At 39.4% G+C, this 18162-nt stretch overlaps 1 protein-coding gene across 1 annotated transcript in view; it reads right to left on the reverse strand.

Moving 5' to 3' along the window:
- Nucleotides 1–12483: 12483 nt before the first annotated feature.
- PLG (plasminogen) overlaps nucleotides 12484–18162 on the reverse strand; it is a 55255-nt gene continuing 49576 nt past the window's right edge. The window contains exons 18-19 of the mRNA XM_012451173.2: nucleotides 13511–13656; nucleotides 12484–12870 (exon numbers count right to left, since the gene is read on the reverse strand). Coding sequence (XP_012306596.2) covers nucleotides 12709–12870; nucleotides 13511–13656 — 308 coding nt within the window. The 3' untranslated portion in view covers nucleotides 12484–12708. The remainder of the gene's footprint in view (nucleotides 12871–13510; nucleotides 13657–18162) is intronic.

Raw genomic sequence — 18162 nt, forward strand, 5'->3', positions numbered from 1 at the left:
CAAATCTCATGTCAAACAGTAATCTATAGTGTGCAGGTGGGGTCTGTCGGGAGGTAATTGGCCCATAGGGTAGTCACTCATGGGTGGTGTAGCACCATCTCCTCGTGCTGTTCTCCTGATAGTGAGTTCTCGGGAGATCTGGTTGTTTGAGTGTGTGTGGCACCTCACCCACCCTTGCTTCTGTTCCCGCCATCTGAGGCTGATTCCCTGATTTGTCTTCTGCTGTGATTGAAATCTTCCTGAGGCCTCCCCGGAAGCAGAAGCCTGTGCTTCCTGTACAGCCTGCAGAACTGTGAGCCAATTAAACCTGTTTTCTTTATAAATTACCCAGTGTCAGGTATTTCTTTATAGCAATGTGAGAACGGACTAACACACCTATGGGCTTCCCTTCTGGGAAGATTAGGATTTAACTCTGTTTAATGTGCCATCAACATCATACCATACCCCACACACATGCCACATACACACACATCTCATATGCACACACTGTGCACACACATACACCACACACCACACACACAGTGCACACACATATACCATATGACACACTATACACAACACAGATGCACACACACCACACACACCATATGCAACAGATACGTACACACCCCATATAGATACTATACACACACACACCACATACCCCACACACCTCATGTACCACACACCCACAACAACATACTCTCACAGACATGCCATATACACCACATACCACATACACACCACATAGTACACAACACACCATAAACACTGCACACCTCACACACACTAGACACACACCATACGCACACACACCGTGCACATGCCATGCACACACCACAAACACCGTACACACTACATATTCACATCCCGGTGGAAGGGGATGTGAATGCCCTGAAACATGGACAGCCACATATTTTTTTAATACACATCCTTTTGCCATATGTACCTAATATAATTATGTAATTCTATTGTAATTTGGTTAAGTAAATATTCAGTGTTCATATTTCTTCATGACTATGAAAATGCTCTTTATAACTCAGTCATGTAGTATACTTTTATATTTCTCCCTAGAATTCATTATTTTCTTTTCTGTAAGTTTTTATGTCTGTTTTCTAATTCTGAGTTTTATAAACCTTTTCAATGTGCCCCCAAACCCGTTAGGCCGTCTAGCGATTTTCTTTGAGAGAGCTCCTGGGGGGCCATTGGCCCTGCTCTGGCCTGGCCTGGGTGCACAGGCGGCCTGCTGTCCAGCTGTTGTGGGATCTCCATGGACTGTCATCCAGGAGACCCCATTGCCTCTCTGATATTTGATCCCCTGTTTCTTGAGTCCCACGTCTTCCTTTTTCAAAAAATTACTTCCTCATTTTGCCAGAGCAAATCTCTGTATCTGATACTAGATGAAATCTAGTATCATCTTTAGAAAGGATGCATGAAAGATATTTTTTAATTGAGAGATTCTCATAAGAAAATTAACCATCTGAAAGTGAACAATTCGTTTTATGTGTTACATGGCAACCACCACCTCTATCCAGTTCCAAAACATTTTCATGAGCCCAAAATACAATGCAGTACCCGGTAAGCTGTTACTTTCTGTGACCCCATCACAGCCCTTGCTTTCAAGGTTCAGCCGTGTAGCAGGCACCAGTATTTCATTCCTTTTTATGGCGTATAAACCACAATTTGTTTATCCCCTCGCCTATTGATTGACATTTGGGTTGTTTCTAACTTGTGGCTTTTGTAATAGTGCTGCTGTGAACATTCTCATGCAAAGTATTTGGGTACTTGTTTTCAATGTTTTTGTGTATATACTTAAGAGTAGAATGGTTAGATCATATGGTATTTCTATGTTTAACATTTTAAGGAACTGCCAAATTGTTTTCCACAGTGGCTGAACCATTTTACATTCCCACCAGCGATGTACAGGTTTCTAATTTCTCTACATCCTCACCACCACCTGTTATTCTCTATTTTTAAAATTATAAACATCCTAATGCATATGAAGTCTTATTTCATTATGATTTTATTGGCATTTTCTTAATGACTAATGATGTTAACCATCATTTCATGTACTTGTTGGCTATTTGTACATTTTTTTTGGAAAAATGTTTATTTACATTCTTGTTTTTCTTTTTGTTGTTGAACTGTAAGAGGTTTTTTGTTTTTGTTTTTTCTCATTTCTTGTTTGCCTGAAGAATACTGTGCTGGCAGCGAGCTGTACTTTTTTTCCTAAAGAAGAAGTAGTTTAAGAGATGGCAGTCTCACCCTGTCGTCTAGGGTGGAGTGAACTCCTGGGTTCGAGTGATCCTCCCACCTTGAGCTCCCAAAGTGCTAGGATTCACAGGTATGAGCCACTGCTCTCAGCCTAGAGATCTTAATATATTCTGGATACCAGCCCTTGTCTATAGGTTTGCTTCATCAATAGGTTGTTTTTCACTTTGTTGATAGTGTCCTTTGGCACATAATAGCTTTTCATTTTTTTCATTACTTTTTGATTATGTTTTCCAGTTTTATTGAGGTACACTTGACAAAAATTTTATGTATTTAAGATGTACAGTGTAATGTTTTAATATAAATGTACATTGTGAAATTACTACCATAATCAAGTTAATGAAAATATTCATCACCTCACATAATACTTTTGTGTACATGATAAGAACACTTAAGATCAACTCTTTTAGCAGATTTCAAGTATGCAATACAGTATTATTAACTGTAGTCATCATTCTGTACATTAGATTTCCAGAAGCTATTTATCTTACAAAACTGTACATTTGTATTTGTTAACCAACATCTCTCCATTTCCCCCTTCCCAAGCCCTGGCAGTCACCATTCTACTCTGTTTTTAAGCGTTCAACTTTCTTAGATTCCACATGTAAGTGAGATCACACAGTATTTTCCTTCCTGTTTCTGGCTTGTTTCGCTTATAATGTCTTCCAGGTTCATCCATGTCGATGCAAAGGCAGGATTTCCTTCTTTATTAAGGCTGAATGATATTCCATTGTGTGTGTGTTTATCTGTGTGCTATACACACACACACACACACACACACACACATTTTTATCATCCATTTATCCTTTCATTTATTTATTTGTGTATGTTGAACTTTTCTTGTATTCCTGGGACAAATTGCACTCAGTCATGATGAATGATCCTTTTAATGTGCTGTCGGCTTGAGTTTTCTAGTATTTTGTTGAGGATTTTTCTACATAATGTTCATCAGGGATATTGCCTTTAATTTTCTTTTCTTATACTATTCTGTGTTTGGTATCAGCATAACGCTATCTTCATAAAATGAATTTGAAAGCATTCTATTTTCTTTAGTTTTTTGGAAGAGTTTGAGGAGGATTGCTATTAGTCCTTTTAATATTTGGTGTGATTAAGCAGGGAAGCCATTAGGTCCTGAGCTTTTTGTTGATTAAAGAGTTGTTATTATTGATTCGATCTTATACTTATTATTGGTCTGTTATTTTCTATGTCTTCCTGAGTCAGTCTTGGGAGGTATTTTGTTTCTAGGAATTGTAATGTCTCATCTTTCTGATTTTATGTGAGTCTTCTTTGTTTTTCTTAATCTAGTTAAAAGTTGGTCAGTTTTGTTTATCTTTTTAAGAACCAACTATTTTATTTCTTTTTTCTACCATTTTTCTAGTCTCTACTTCACTATTTCAGCTGTGATCTTTATTATTTCTTTCCTTCTAGTAACTGTTGGGTTAATTCTTTTTCTTCTTTGTCTAGTTTTTTGAGGTGTAATGTTAGATTGATTATTTGAGAGCTTTCTTCTTTCTTGATGTGTTTATTGCTAAAAGCTTCCCTCTTAGAACCACGTTTGCTGCATACTATAAGTTATTGGTATCTTAGTGTGCCCATTTTCATTTGTCTTGAGTTTTAAACATTTTTAATATCTTCTTTGACTCATTGATTGTTCAGAAGCATGTTGATTAATTTCTGTGTATTTGTGGATTTTCCAATATTCTCCTGTCATTGATTTCTAGTTTCATACAATTATGATCTGAAAAGAATACCTGGTATGATTCCAGTCTTCTTAAATTTATTGACTTGTTTTGTGACCTAACATATGATCTATTGTGGAAAAGTTCTATGTGCACTTGAGAATAATGTGTATTCTGCTGCTGTTGGACAGAATGTTCTGTATATATTTTTTAGGTCCATTTGGCCTAAAGTGCAGTTTAAGTCTCATGTTCCCATATTGATTCTCTGTCTGGATGATCTGTCCATGGCTGAAAGTGGAGCTATTGAAGTCTGCTACTATGATTATATTACAGTCTAGCTCTCCTTTGAGATCTATTAATATTTTTTAGTTGTTATATATAGGTACTCAAATTTGGGGTATATATATTAATAAGTATTTATAATTGTTATAACAAATTGATCCCTTTATCATTATATTATAATCTTCTTTGTCTCTTTTTACAGTGTTTGACTTAAAGTCTGTTTTACCTCATGTAGATTGAGGTTCCTTTATCCAAAATTCCTGAAACCAGAAGTGTTTTCAATTTTTAATTTTTTGGAATATTTGCATTATAGTATGTTTTGGTTTTTTAGAATTTAGAATTTTTTTATTTTGGAATATTCGCATTATAGTACGTTTTGGTTTTTTAGAATTTAGAATTTCTTTATTTTGGAATATTCGCATTATAGTATGTTTTAGTGTTTTAGAATTTAGAATTTTTTTATTGTAGAATATTCACATTATAGTATGTTTTGGTTTTTTAGAATTTAGAATTTCTTTATTTTGGAATATTCGCATTATAGTATGTTTTGGTTTTTTAGAATTTAGAATTTCTTTATTTTGGAATATTCGCATTATGATATGGTTTGACTCTGTGTCCCACTTAAATCTCATCTGGAATTGTAATCACCATAATTGCCACATGTCATGGGAGGGACCCAGTGGGAGTGACTGGATCATGGGGGCAGTTTCCCCCATGCTGTTCTCAAGATAATGAGTTGTCACAAAATCTGATGGTTATATACATATTTGACAGTTCCTCCTTCACACACTCACACTGCCTTCTGCTGCCTTGTTAAGAAGGTGCCTGCTTCCCCTTCACCTTCCTCCATGGTTGCAAGTTTCCTGAGGCCTCCTATTTGTGCTTCCTGTTAAGCCTGTGTAACTGAGTCAATTAAACCCCTTCCTTCATAATTACCCAGTCTCCGGTAGTATTCTTTATAATAGTGTGAGAATGGACTAATACACATTGTATTACTTTTTTAGCATCCCTAAGCACCAAAATCCAAAATGCTCCAATGAATAATTCCTTTGAACATGTCAGTACTTAAAATTTTATTAATTTTGGAGTATTTCAGGTTTCAGATTTTCGGATTAGGGATACTCAATCTGTATGACTACGTCTGCTCTCTTTTGGTTTCCATTTGCATGGAATTTTTTTTCCATCCCTTTACTTTCAGTATATTTGTGTCCTTATAGGTGAAATGAGTGTCATGTAGGCAGCATATGGTTGGATCTTATTTTTTAATTTATTCAGCCACTGTATATCTTTTTATTGGAGAATTTAATCCATTTTCCTTCAAGTTAATTATTGATAGGTAAGGTTCTAATATTACCATTTTGTTAATTGCTTTCTGGCTGTTTTGTAGACCCTTTGTTCCTTTCTTCCTCTCTTGTTATATTTCTTTGTGATTAAGTAATTTTTTCTAGTGGGATGCTTTGATTCCTTTTTATTTTTTTGTATATCTACTTCAGGCTTTTGCTTTGTGAAGGTGAAGTTCTGTGATGCTTACAAAAAAAAAAATCTTATATCAGGCTATTTTGTGCTGATAACAACTTAACTTTGATTGCATAAAATTTCTGGACTTTTACTCCACATCTCCCTGCATTTAAAAGTTTTAATGTCACAATGTATATCTTCTGATAGAATATATCCCTTAACAAATTATTGTAGCTATTATTTTAAATAGTTTTGTCTTTTAACCTTCATGCTAAAGATATAAGAGATTCATACTTTTATACTACAGATATATGTGGCCATCATTAAAGTACTTGAATATGCAGAATTTGACTGTGTACTTACTTTAACCAGTGAGTTTTATGGTTTTGTGTTACTAGTTAGTATTGTTTCATCTTGCAGACTCTGTTTAGCATCTCTTATAAGACAGATCTAGAGTTAATGAATTTCCTTAGCTTTTGTTTGTTTGGTAAAGACTTGATATCTCCATTTCTGAAGCACAGCTTTGGTGAAGGCAGTATTCTTGGTTTGTAGTTTTTTTCTTCAGCACTTTGAATATATTAGCCTACTCTTTCCTTGCCTGTGTGGAACCCATTGAGAACTTTGCTGCTAGCCTTACTGGAACTCCCTTATATGTGATTTGCTTCTTTTCTCTTTCTGCTTTTAGGATCTTCTCTTTGTCTTTGATTTTTGACAGCCTGACTTTGTTTTGATGTAATTATGTTTGAACTGAATTTAGTTAGAGACTTTTGACCATCTTGGACCTGAATGTTGATATCTTTCCCTAGATTTAGAAAGTTTTCTGTTATTTTCAAAGTAAGTTTTCTACCCATTTTTTTCCTCATTTGTGGATATTTGCTCTTTTCATGCTGCCTCATAAGTCCTACAAGCATTTTTTTTTTTACTCCTTTGATTTTATATTCACAAATAACCTGTCTTGAAGTTCACAGATTATTTCTTCTACATGATCAATTCTGCTTTTGATGCTGTCTATTGCATTTTTTTTACTTTATTATTTTTCCAGTTTTAGAAATTCGGTTTGACTTTTAAACAGTTTTAATCTCTCCATTACATTTCTCATTTTGGTCTTTTATTGTTTTTCTGATTTTATTGAATTTCTTGTATTTTCTTGAAGTTTAGCAAGCTTCCATCAAATAATTATTTTGATATCTTTGTCAGGCTGTTAACATATCTTTATTTCTATGGGGCCAGCTACTGGGAAAATATTATATCTTTTAATGGTGTTTTATTTTCCCTCCTTGTTTTTTCATAGTTTCTTGTTGTCTTACATTAATGTCTGTGCATTTAAAGTAGGAACTAACTTTAATCTCAACAATCATCAGTTCCTCATTCAGTATTACTTGTGCTCCTGAAATTGTGTCTGCTTCATCTTTAAGGTGGAAGCACCATTGATGGGGCTTCTGCATCTCTTCCTAGTGGCTCAGTCAGGGATGTTGTGACAGTAGCCTGAAGGGCCCACAGTAGGAGCATTTACACCATGTACACTGGCAGATGCTGCCTATCAGTGCTTGATTGTCCAAAATCAGTGTTAGGCATTTATCAGCACACCACTGGGATATAAAGAAGTGGAGAAAATAAGAGAGGGTGGCATTTCAAGACCTTTGCCCCTAAAGAACAGAATAAAGAATGGTAATGGAAGGATGAAGTAAGAATGAGAGAAGGCTGGTCAAACAGGAAAGATTGGAATGTGTTTGAAAGCTTCTCCCTGAAGACTAAAGATATTGGTTGATCACTACAGTGAGACACCCAAAGAGACAGGCCTAGGTGAGTGCTGGTCCTGGGGTAGACGCTAGGACAATTCTTCCAGTGTAAGGTGGCAGGAGGAATGGGAAGGAGAGGAGCAGGTGAGTGACAGTGTTAGTGAGCAGAAACAGAAGGGACTCTCCTCCAGCACTTCTATTTCCCTGTGATGCAGGAGGAGAGGCCTTGGGTGTTGGATCCTGAGAAGGCACTCAGTCAATCACTGTGAGATGTGTGAGTAAACCCATGGCTGCCAGGTGTACAGGGGCCATAGCTCAGGATTTGAGGGAGGGAGAGAACATTTGAAATTGTGGCAAAGGAGAGCTGAGGCACTGATTTGGGATGCAGAGGTTGCTGTGGCTGAGAGCTACTCCAGTGAGCAACATGGCGGCTTCACAGTGAGCAGGCCCATGGGAGAGAGCCCAGCTGTGTCTTCCTGGAGAGGGTAACGCCTTTCCCTTATTCCCTTATTCCCTTATTCGTAGGTATCCTGACATCCATCTGTGGTAGCTTCATGATGCTTTTGCCTGAAACCAAGGGTATTGCCTTGCCAGAAACAATGGATGATGTAGAAAACTTGTCAGGCATTGTCCAAAATTCAATGCACCCTAAATAAAAGCAGCATTTTAAACCACTGAGGAAAGGAAGATGTTGAGAAAATTGAATATGCATAGGGAGAAAATAACAATAAATCCTTATCTTACATCATAAGTAAAAAATTCAAAGTAGGCCGGGCGCGGTGGCTCACGCCTGTAATCCCAGCACTTTGGGAGGCCGAGGCGGGTGGATCACGAGGTCAAGAGATCGAGACCATCCCAGTCAATACAGTGAAACCCCGTCTCTACAAAAAATACAAAAAATTAGCTGGGCATGGTGGCGCGTGCCTGTAATCCCAGCTACTCAGGAGGCTGAGGCAGGAGAATTGCCTGAACCCAGGAGGCGGAGGTTGCGGTGAGCCGAGATCGCGCCATTGCACTCCAGCCTGGGTAACAAGAGCGAAATTCCGTCTCAAAAAAAAAAAAAAAAAATTCAAAGTAAACATGAAAGGTTAAGTTAATGTAAAAAACTCCGCCAAAGCTAGATACGAATATGCATTCTTTTTAAAATGTGGTTGTGAAGTGGGAAGCATTTCCGTGTAAAGTGCTAAGACTCAGAAGTGATCTAACGGGAGGAACTGATGACGTGGGAAAGTGGAAATTGCTGGGATGTGCAGCAGCAGGGGATTAGCAATGTGGCTTACTCTACAGAGTGAGGAGGAATCAGGTCTGTCTAGACGAAATGGCACAGGCAGATTTTCAAGATTGGTTACAAAGTAAAACATTGCTGAACGGCATGTTATAGTATTTATAAAAAACTAAAACCAAAGGCAGTCCCTTTCTGAAGCTGGATAGGAAGACAGATGACACACAGATGGTAGACAGGCAGATAACAGGTAGATGGATGATAGACAGACAGACAGACAGATAGATAGCTAGACAGATGGTAGATAATGGATAGATTGATGAATAGATAAATAGATGATAGATAGGTAATAGAGATAAGTAGACAGAGGAAAGAGAGAGATTGAGTTTTAGAGGCAGGTGTTTAAATAGTGTACAAGGAAAGCTAATATCCAGCCAATATATGAACATGAAGAGTCAGTTATATCAATAAAAATTCACATTACTCAAGTTCTTTCTAATTTTCTATTTGAAAATTTTCACTAAAAAGATAGAGACTATGACTATGAGAATGTATAGTAAAAGGTGTAAAATAATAAGCTATGTCCTCTGGGGACATAAATGGGCTGGGAAGAGGGGTGGGGAAGAGAGGGCCGTCACCTTCCTGTCAGAAACTTCTGTACTGTTTGATTTTTAAAAATATTAGAACATATAGTCTGTTGTTTGTGTAATCTTTAAACATGATTTAACAGTTAACTTAAAAAATAAAAAGCAGTCTTGATAATGAACTGGAAAATAAGGATATGGAGCTCTAAATTTTTTTAATATTTCAAAAATACTGAGGAAAATCTTTCTTCCCTTTGATTCTACTCCATTGACTGCTGCCTGTTTACACAGTGAGAGTGATGCATTCATTCTTGACCCAATCAGGGGTCAGATTTATAAACTCATCTGGAAAAAATGGAGGAAGAGAGAGTCCTTTGAGACCAGGACTCTTCTGCCACTTCAACTGCATTAAAATTAAACAACTGGGAGAGATTGGTTTTGGCTGGTGAAGGGCAGTGGGGTGGCGCAGGATTGTCCCAATGGAGAGCAAGGAAAATCAATATCCAATTAATATATAAACATGAGGAATTATACCAATAAAAATTTAAGTTACACAAATTCTAATTTTTTCTGTTTATAATTTTTTATAATGAAAAGTTGGATGGATTAATTTAATTATATCTAGTCCTCACACTTGAATAAAATCAAGTGGAAGTATGGTTTACAGTACTACAAATTAAGCACATTGATTGTGATCTATGATTATTTACTCTGCTAAATTACTGAAACCTGTTAGTATAGTCCCTTCTAAAACTCCACTGCTTTCTTCTATCATTTCTGCTGGTTTTTGTTCACATCAGCAGCTCATTTCCAACCATATGTTAATTCAATAGAAATTCATACAGAACTGAAATGCTATAATGCGAACTAACCTCTGTCTAGGGTCTGAAAGCAAGTCAAAAAATGAGCCTGAAGTGATTTTTGTTACCTTTGAGTTGGGTTTTCATCAGAAGTTAGGTGCGTGTATTTGATCAAAACCAGATATGCTATTAAATAATAACAGAAGACCTTCCTCTAACTAGTTGCATAATCTTTCATAACGACTTTCTCCTTTCTCCTTTGTTTTTTCAGTCCACATTCCTATAAATGTGGCAGGAATAAGAAAACTCCAGTTCCCAGCTGTCACCTTTGAGGCCCCTGCCAAAGATGGAGGACAGGAGCTATCTAGGAACTGATCCTCCCTGCAAAGCTGTGCCTTGCAGAGGTGCACGTGTGCATTTCAGCTATGCTATGCCACACAGTCGTAATACTGTATAAAGACTTCAATCTATCCAGACTATTTTTATATAATATTGGATGAGTTCGGATTTGTAGCGCTGTTGAAGTTTCTGAGAACACATCATATGTAGCTGGCTTAAAAAAAGAGCCTGTCAGGTACACAGCTCTTCCTGTTTTTTTTCTTGCGTTGGAGCAGTGGTCTCTGACTCATTAGGCTAAAGAGAGATAAGAGAAGCCCCCCACCCAATTCTCCTAACAGTTCCATCAAGAATGCAGGATTTGCAAACCAAGGATTTGGGAAATTTGCACAGAAATGTTCATCAAATCCGATCAATCAAGGGACTAAGCCCATAATTGAGCATTCTGCAGATTGCAGGGAGGATGAAAATTTGGGAATCCTGTGAATGTGGAGACTGAATCACCAGCACCTGGGCCACTGGGTGTGACATTCATGTTCTCTGCTCATCTTGGTTTCTGCACGGCTTTGCAGCATGAACAGGTCAGGAGTCTCCTGTCCACATTCTCTGTAGCATCTGGGGTTCCAGGCATGGTTTAGGCCCCGTTCCAGCAATAAGAAACAATCTGCTATGCAATCTGAGGACTTGGCTCTGTTATTTATAAAACAATATTATGGTCCTGAGATGACTCAGGACACTTTTGGCCCTACTTTAGTGAACACCTAGAGCCACAGATTCCCTTCTTTACTAAACAGATCCCATGGATTATGATTTCTGGGTCTTAGGATTTTAACAGTGAAGGGATGTTTTTCATATATTTTTAAGTTCGGTTCTGATGGTGCCCGTGGTCAGAAGTGAAAAACATGGACAGCTCCCATTCAATCTTGGCACTTTGACTTGTCGTGGAGAAAAGCTTACATTTTAATTTAAAAGAAAGGTCAATTATATCCATGCTTAACAGGATCAGCAGAAGCTTTATAAATGACTTTATGGAGACTTACAAGGGATTTGATTTTTCTTTTTTGTTATCGAGGCTTTTGAATTATGGAACTTGTATGTTCTGCTTTGTGTGGTATATTCATTTATCTTTTCAGACACAGTCTATATTTTATGCTGAGTTTTTAAAATAAAATACTTTATGTGGACAGGCAAAATTGGTACCAAAAGGAAACCTTAACAATGAAGAACAACACTTCTGTAGGGAGAACAGGTGACAATATACATGAAGTGTGTGCAGATTGTAAAACAAGCATCTTCATCCTTAGCGCACATCAGAATTGAATAAGAATAATCGATTTGTCAATGAAATAAACACGGCTCTTTGAGGGTTTGAGACTACATTCACCGTTTATTCACAGTCACTTGCCGTTTTGCTTTTCTCTGCATTTCTTTGTGGTAAAATGACTGTTGCATTGTTAAATTGTATTTTGAATGGATATTTTTGTTTGATAAAATTTTAAATTGTAAAAAACGTACATTTGTCCTTTCTCTTCCTTCTAAACATGTGTCCCTGCCACAGGTCATTCTCCTGAGACAGTGTGTGGCAGACTATTTAAAAACCAGGCAGGCAATTAGCAATGGGAAATAAGTGGTCCGCCTTCAATATTTGCTTGTTGTTCATTTACATGCTCCTGGCACCAGCCCTAGACTCACATGTGCCCCAGAATGACACTCAGACTCTCAGCTGGTCTTGTGTTACACGCTCATGGCCCGGTTCACTCCCTGATCGACACCTCTCTGCTCTGGGTCCCCTCTGGGCTCAAGTCGACAGTCAGCAACAGATTTCATTCCCAATAACAGAACCGGTTCTCATGAATCCCCGTACGTGTTGCAGCTTTGAAAACGTTCATCTCAGTGTTAGGAATAAAGACAGTAAAAATGTGTGTCAAGCCCTCGTTAGCTGATGAGGCAAATGTGTGGACGACTTCCAAGGACTACTCGGCTCTCCCCTCTGTGACCTCGCAGCCTTCTCAGTCCTTTGTGCGGCTGTTTCTTATCAAAAACAGTCAAACCCCCTCAGTCTGCCCATTTAAAATTGGTGCGGTGAACCAAGAACATGAAAATGTTGAAGACCAAAGCCAAAATGTACTCAAATCAACGTTAAGTACAGAGTTTATTTTTAACAAATGTCATAGCTATGTCATCTTATTACAGAATCCAGCAGTCAGACAATAATACAAAAAATGCTGAGGTTTGGTGTAGCTGGTAGCTGGGGACAGTGTCTTCATTTGGTTGCTGTCAACTATTTCCAGCATGCTGAATCCCTACCCATGTTCCAGCCTCTAGGTGAGTTGACGCTTTACTCTGTCTCCCGTCCATTTAATTATTTCTCATCACTCCTTCAATCCAAGTAACATACCTTGAAACACGAACATAGACGCCAGGCTTATTGGGGCGTGCACAGCCAAGACCCCAAGAAGTGACTCCTTGTAAAATGTATTTGTCCTTCTCGAAGCAAACCAGAGGCCCTCCACTGTCACCCTATACAGAGGGAAAGAAAAATCCATGTGAGGGTAAAGCTGCCAGCCTTTTAATAAGGGATGCCACCCTTCTCTTATCCATATGTACATTTTCCCAGAAATTAAAATCAGAAAGGAGCTTATGAGCATATTACTTGAGCATCTGCAGTGCTTAAGTACTTAGCAAAGTCTATTCAGCAAAACCACACCACTGAGTTTTTCCTGGGGAAAAACAAATCCCTGTGAATCCTGCACGTTCCCTTCCTATGTTGGGGTTTCCTTTAGACTGGGCTAGCCTGGGCATCCTGGTAAACTGTGTGCTGTTGGTCTCTGTCCTGTGCCCTCTACCTCCTTCCCTACTAGAAAAGTCACCACTTTAGTCCCTAGCCACTAGCACAGCCCAGGAGGGCGAATGGCCTGAGGTAGTTACAGACCTTATAACTCCCTTGCTACCAATCTGGAACCTAAGCCCCAAGACCTCCCCTTAGATGATCTGAATATGCGTTCAGGCACAGATCAAGGGAGTTTCTGAGCAACACTTAGACTGGGGTCTTTAGTTGACAAATCCTTCTTGAATTTCCCACCTGGGGACTGAAGTCTAAGGGGCTGAGACTGAGACGGGAGGACACAAGACTAAGTTTGGTCTCTTGATCTTTTCGTACCTGGCAACTGTCAGTGCCTCCTGCCAGATGCCCAGCACAGAGCTCGGTGGATTTGACCCTTCCATTCAGAAGCTCGTAGCGATTGCACACTTTATTCTCAATCACGGGGAGCTGGGCTTCCTTGAGAACGCCAACCCCAAAGGTACCTGTGTTTAAAAAGATGAAAGAAATGGTTACTGAACCCAAAATATGTTCAGGAGGAAATTCCAGAAGAACAGAGCAGCGGTGCTGGGCCTCCTGTCTGTCCAGGAAGCTGCGGAACACAAGGCAGCTCCCAATGCCGCGGGACCCTCTGACCCTGGATAGTGTAAACATCATATACGTTTCTATGTTCCCGAGACCTGGATTTAACAATCTGGGCTGTGGCATGGTGCTTTGGGGCTGGTTGTTTACTTTTTGCTTTTAAAATTATAAAGAATAATGTTTAAAATGTAGAGTCTGGAAAATGTAATTGCTATTGTTTTATATACTATTTTTTCAGACTTTTTATATGTTTCTTTTACTTATCACATAATATCGCAAAATTTCACCTTGTGATTTTTTTTTTTTTACTCAACATTGTATCATGAGTTTTTTATGAAGATTTTAATGCTACAATCTTCATAACTAATATGTTAATGGGGAGATACTGCTTAATGGGCATGAGGTTTCCTTTGGGGATGAGGAGAATGTTCTGGAAATATGGTGATGGTTGCACAACATTGTGAATGTACTAAATGCCACTCAGTGGAACCTTCCAAAATGGTTAAAATACTAAATTTCACGTTTTATATATTTTATTGCAATAAAAAAGAATAGTCCTCATTTACCAAGAATTAACCTTTACGGGCGCAAACTTATAATGTGGTGTATCTCACTTAATCCTCACAACAGTCCTATGAAACAGGTGCTTTTATCATTCCTGTTCTACAGTTAAGGAAACTGAGGCTCAAAGACATTGTGTAGTTGAGCTCGAGCCTGGTTCTGTGGAGTCACTGCCCAGATGCTCCCTCCTCTTGCGTGTTGGCCCCATTCTTGCTTCCATGGTTCCACATCTTTGTTCATAAAGCTCACTCTTACTCCTTAATATTTTCTGAGCCTAAGTTCCCATAAATTATATAGGCATATTTCTATCTTACAGTAACACTGCCAAATTATTCTTTAAAAGGGTATGACAATGTACCATGTCACTAGAAAATAATCACTTCACTTCACTTGTATGAGTGTTTAATTTTTAAAATATTAGTTAATCTAATAGGTTGAAATTGTCCTGATTCATTTTCCAATTTACACTTCTTTGACAATTATGGAGAGTGAACATTCTCCTAGTTGTATCTCTGCCTTTGTGAAAAACTGCTTTATTTTCTTTGCCAAATCAAAATAGAATGTCTGCAAAATTGCCAGGGGAAATGCTGTTTTTCTAGATGGACACACCTAGGGATGTCTCAGTGTTCTCACAAATCATCCAGTTTTCCAGTTTTGCAAGGCCAGCTTTCATTAGAATTTTGCAAAAATCTTTGCTTTGTAAGCTTTCATTAGAATTGAAATTCTAATGAAATCTAATGAATTGAAATCCCTCCCTCTGTATAGGGATTAGAATTAGATGGCACAGGCAAGAACTGAGGCACTCTCTCTTACATCCCCAAAGGCTTTGACTACACTTAGATCATTGTCTTGGGTTCAGAAAACTGACCCTGAATCTGGAGTTTACGTGAGCAGGGTAGAAGAGGCTTGTCCCAGTGCCTTGCTCCAGAGCCCAGCTCCGCCCTATCTGAGCAGAGCTGCAGGGAAGAAGCTCCTCTTGACTACCAAGCATCAGGCAGTGGGTGCATCCCCTGGACTGTGTAGATGTGTGAGGGAGCACCCCTCTCAAAATATTTTGCTGAAAATTAAGTTAGGTGTCACTGCTCTGGGATCTGCTCTCTGAGCAAGGCAAACATCCTGATAAGGGGGAAAACCCACCGCGAATTGCTGGGAAATTGATGCAGTCTGTGAGTAGGTGCTGCCTTCCAGTGGTAGATGTAGAGATGTCACCTCTGAGGGCAGGAAGGCCACTGGTGACCTGAGGATTGAAGCCCTCCCTGATGGGGCCTTGGGGAGAAGGCAGCAGGGAAAGTTCAGTGGCAGGATCAGCCCAGTGATTGCAGATGACGGCTGACCTGGAAAAACCCCTTGACCTCAACACCTCCATACTCTGCATTTGGAATATCCAAGTCAGGGAACATCTGGAAATGTGATGGGGAGAGCAGGAGAATTTCAACCTCCTTCAGAGAAGCTGAGAACACCCATTGATCCAGTGTCATTACTGACACGTAGAAAACTGATGAACAGGCTTGAATTATGTTTTGTGACTCATCCTGGTGGTTGGTGGTGGGACAGAAGAAACAGTGGGCTCTGGGCTCAAGGCCCAGCTACAAACTGGTTATGTGATATCTATTGATAATGATAGTGATGGTGGTAGTGGTGGAATGGTGGTGATGATGAGGGTTGTGATGAGGGTGGTGGTGTTGGTGGTGGTAATGATAATTGTGCTGGTGGTGAAATGATGGTGACGGTTGTGGTGGGTAGTAATGATGATCATGGGGATGGTGGTGATGGCAATAGTGATGGTGATGGTAATGGTGATGGTAATGATTATGCTAATGGTGGTGGTAATCGTAATGACTATTATGTTGATAGTAGTGGTGATGGTGATGGTGGTGATGATTGTGGTGGTGATGATAATGGTGATGGTGGTGGAATGCTGGTGATGACAGTGATGATGATGGTGATGGTGGTGATGATGGTGATGGTGATGTTGATGATGGCAGTAATGATGATGGTGGTAGTAATGATAATGCTGATGGTGGTGGAATGGTGATGACAGTGATGGTGGTAGTAGTGATAGTAATGATGATGGTGGTGGTGATGATAGTGATGATGTTGAGGGTGATGATAATGATAATTGTGATGGTGGTGGTGATAAAGTTGGTGGGGATGATGATGGTAGTTGTGGTTGCAATGTGGATGGTGATGATGATGATGCATAATCTTACTCCTCACAATGACCATATATATTGGTACAGGTTAGGAAGCTGAGGCTAAAAGAGATTAAATAACTGTCCAATGTCACATGGAAGATGGGAGAGCGAGAACTCACACCCAGATCCTTATGATTTTAGCTTCATGCTTTCATCAGTTGAGGAATTGTAGAGGATATGTTTGCTTTCTGGCTGCCCAGCAGCCTGTCACTGTACATCCTATAACTCTGTTGAGGGAACTACCCTTTGCTCCCTTCTTGATATAAGGATGGTCCTGCATCCACCTCCAGCATGGAGCAGCTGATGCAGGTTGGAGTTAATCAGTGATGGGTTTAGGGGCAGGCTGGTGACTCAAGTTTGACCTCTCAGAGCTGGAAGACTGTTGTTGTGTAATAGGGAGAATGGCCTTCCTTATTTCTTTCCTGGCAGAGCCAGAGCTGCCACAGCAACAGCAGTCATGAGAATGTCACTTTTGTGCCCAAGAATAATGCCTGCTCCATGGTTGGACAGAGCCTGGGGCCATGATGTGAGCCTGCAGAATTTTTAGCTCACTAAGAATTTCCCTTTTTTGCTTAATCCAACTGAAGTTGGATTTCTGTCACTTGCAAGAGAGAGTCATGTTAGATACAACTCTATTTCTTCTTCTTACTAGGGTCTGCCATGATGGAGTTCTTAGCATATGCTCACACTTGATTCACTTTCTTATTGTTTCTCCTCCAACAGCCCTGCAGCCCACATTTCAGCTGAGGAAACAATCAATGAGACTTCATGACATTTTTTTTTAATTGACATGGAGTCTCACTCTGTTGCCCAGGCTGGAGTGTAGTGGCACGATCTCAGCTCACTGCAACCTCTGCCTCCCGGGTTCAAGTGATTCTCCTGCTTCAGCCTCCTGAGTAATTGGGATTACAGGGGTACACCACCATGCCTGGCTAATTTTTGTATTTTTAGTAGAGACAGGGTTTCACCATGTTAGTCAGGCTGGTCTCGAATTCCTAACTTTGTGATCTGCCTGCTTCAGCCTCCCAAAGTGCTGGGATTATAGGTGTGAGCCATTGCACCCGACCAGAGAGTTCATGACTTTTCTATATCCTGACAGCCAGTAAGAGGGAGCCAGGTTTAGACAGTTCAGGGTTGTCTGTACCATCCCACACCTTCTCTGAGCCTCAGGTTTCTCATTTGTAAAATAGGAACAATAATATCTAATTCATAGAGGTTTGCAGCATTTAAATTTAAAAAAAATGCAAAACATTGGGAGCAGCCTGGCCCACCTATAGGTGTTCTTCATTTGCCAAGGTTCCTTTTACTTGGCCATAATGCTCCCAGACTCAGCAGTGCAGAAAGAGGGATCAAGAAATCAAGGAGTTGAAGTTTTTAAATAGTAGAAAAAGCACAGAAAAAGGAAAGCCAACTTTGAAATCATCTAGACCATTCATTTTTAACCTTTTTGTTAAACAACAAAAAAAAAAAACCCCACCATTTTTCAAATGAAAGCTTATGCAAAGGCTGATGTGAAAAACACCACTTGAAAATGCTGGGTTTTTCAATGAGGGGTTAGAGCTCAGTGTTACAAAGAGGTAACATGCCTAGTCCATGTCTGTCTGTCTAGTGGCAGAGTCAGAACACATTTCCAGGGCTTCAGACTCCTAATGC

Source organism: Aotus nancymaae, unplaced genomic scaffold, assembly GCF_030222135.1.
Source record: "Aotus nancymaae isolate 86718 unplaced genomic scaffold, 86718_ANA_hifiasm-v0.15.2.pri h1tg000040l, whole genome shotgun sequence".
Classification (NCBI taxonomy): Eukaryota; Metazoa; Chordata; class Mammalia; order Primates; family Aotidae; genus Aotus; species Aotus nancymaae.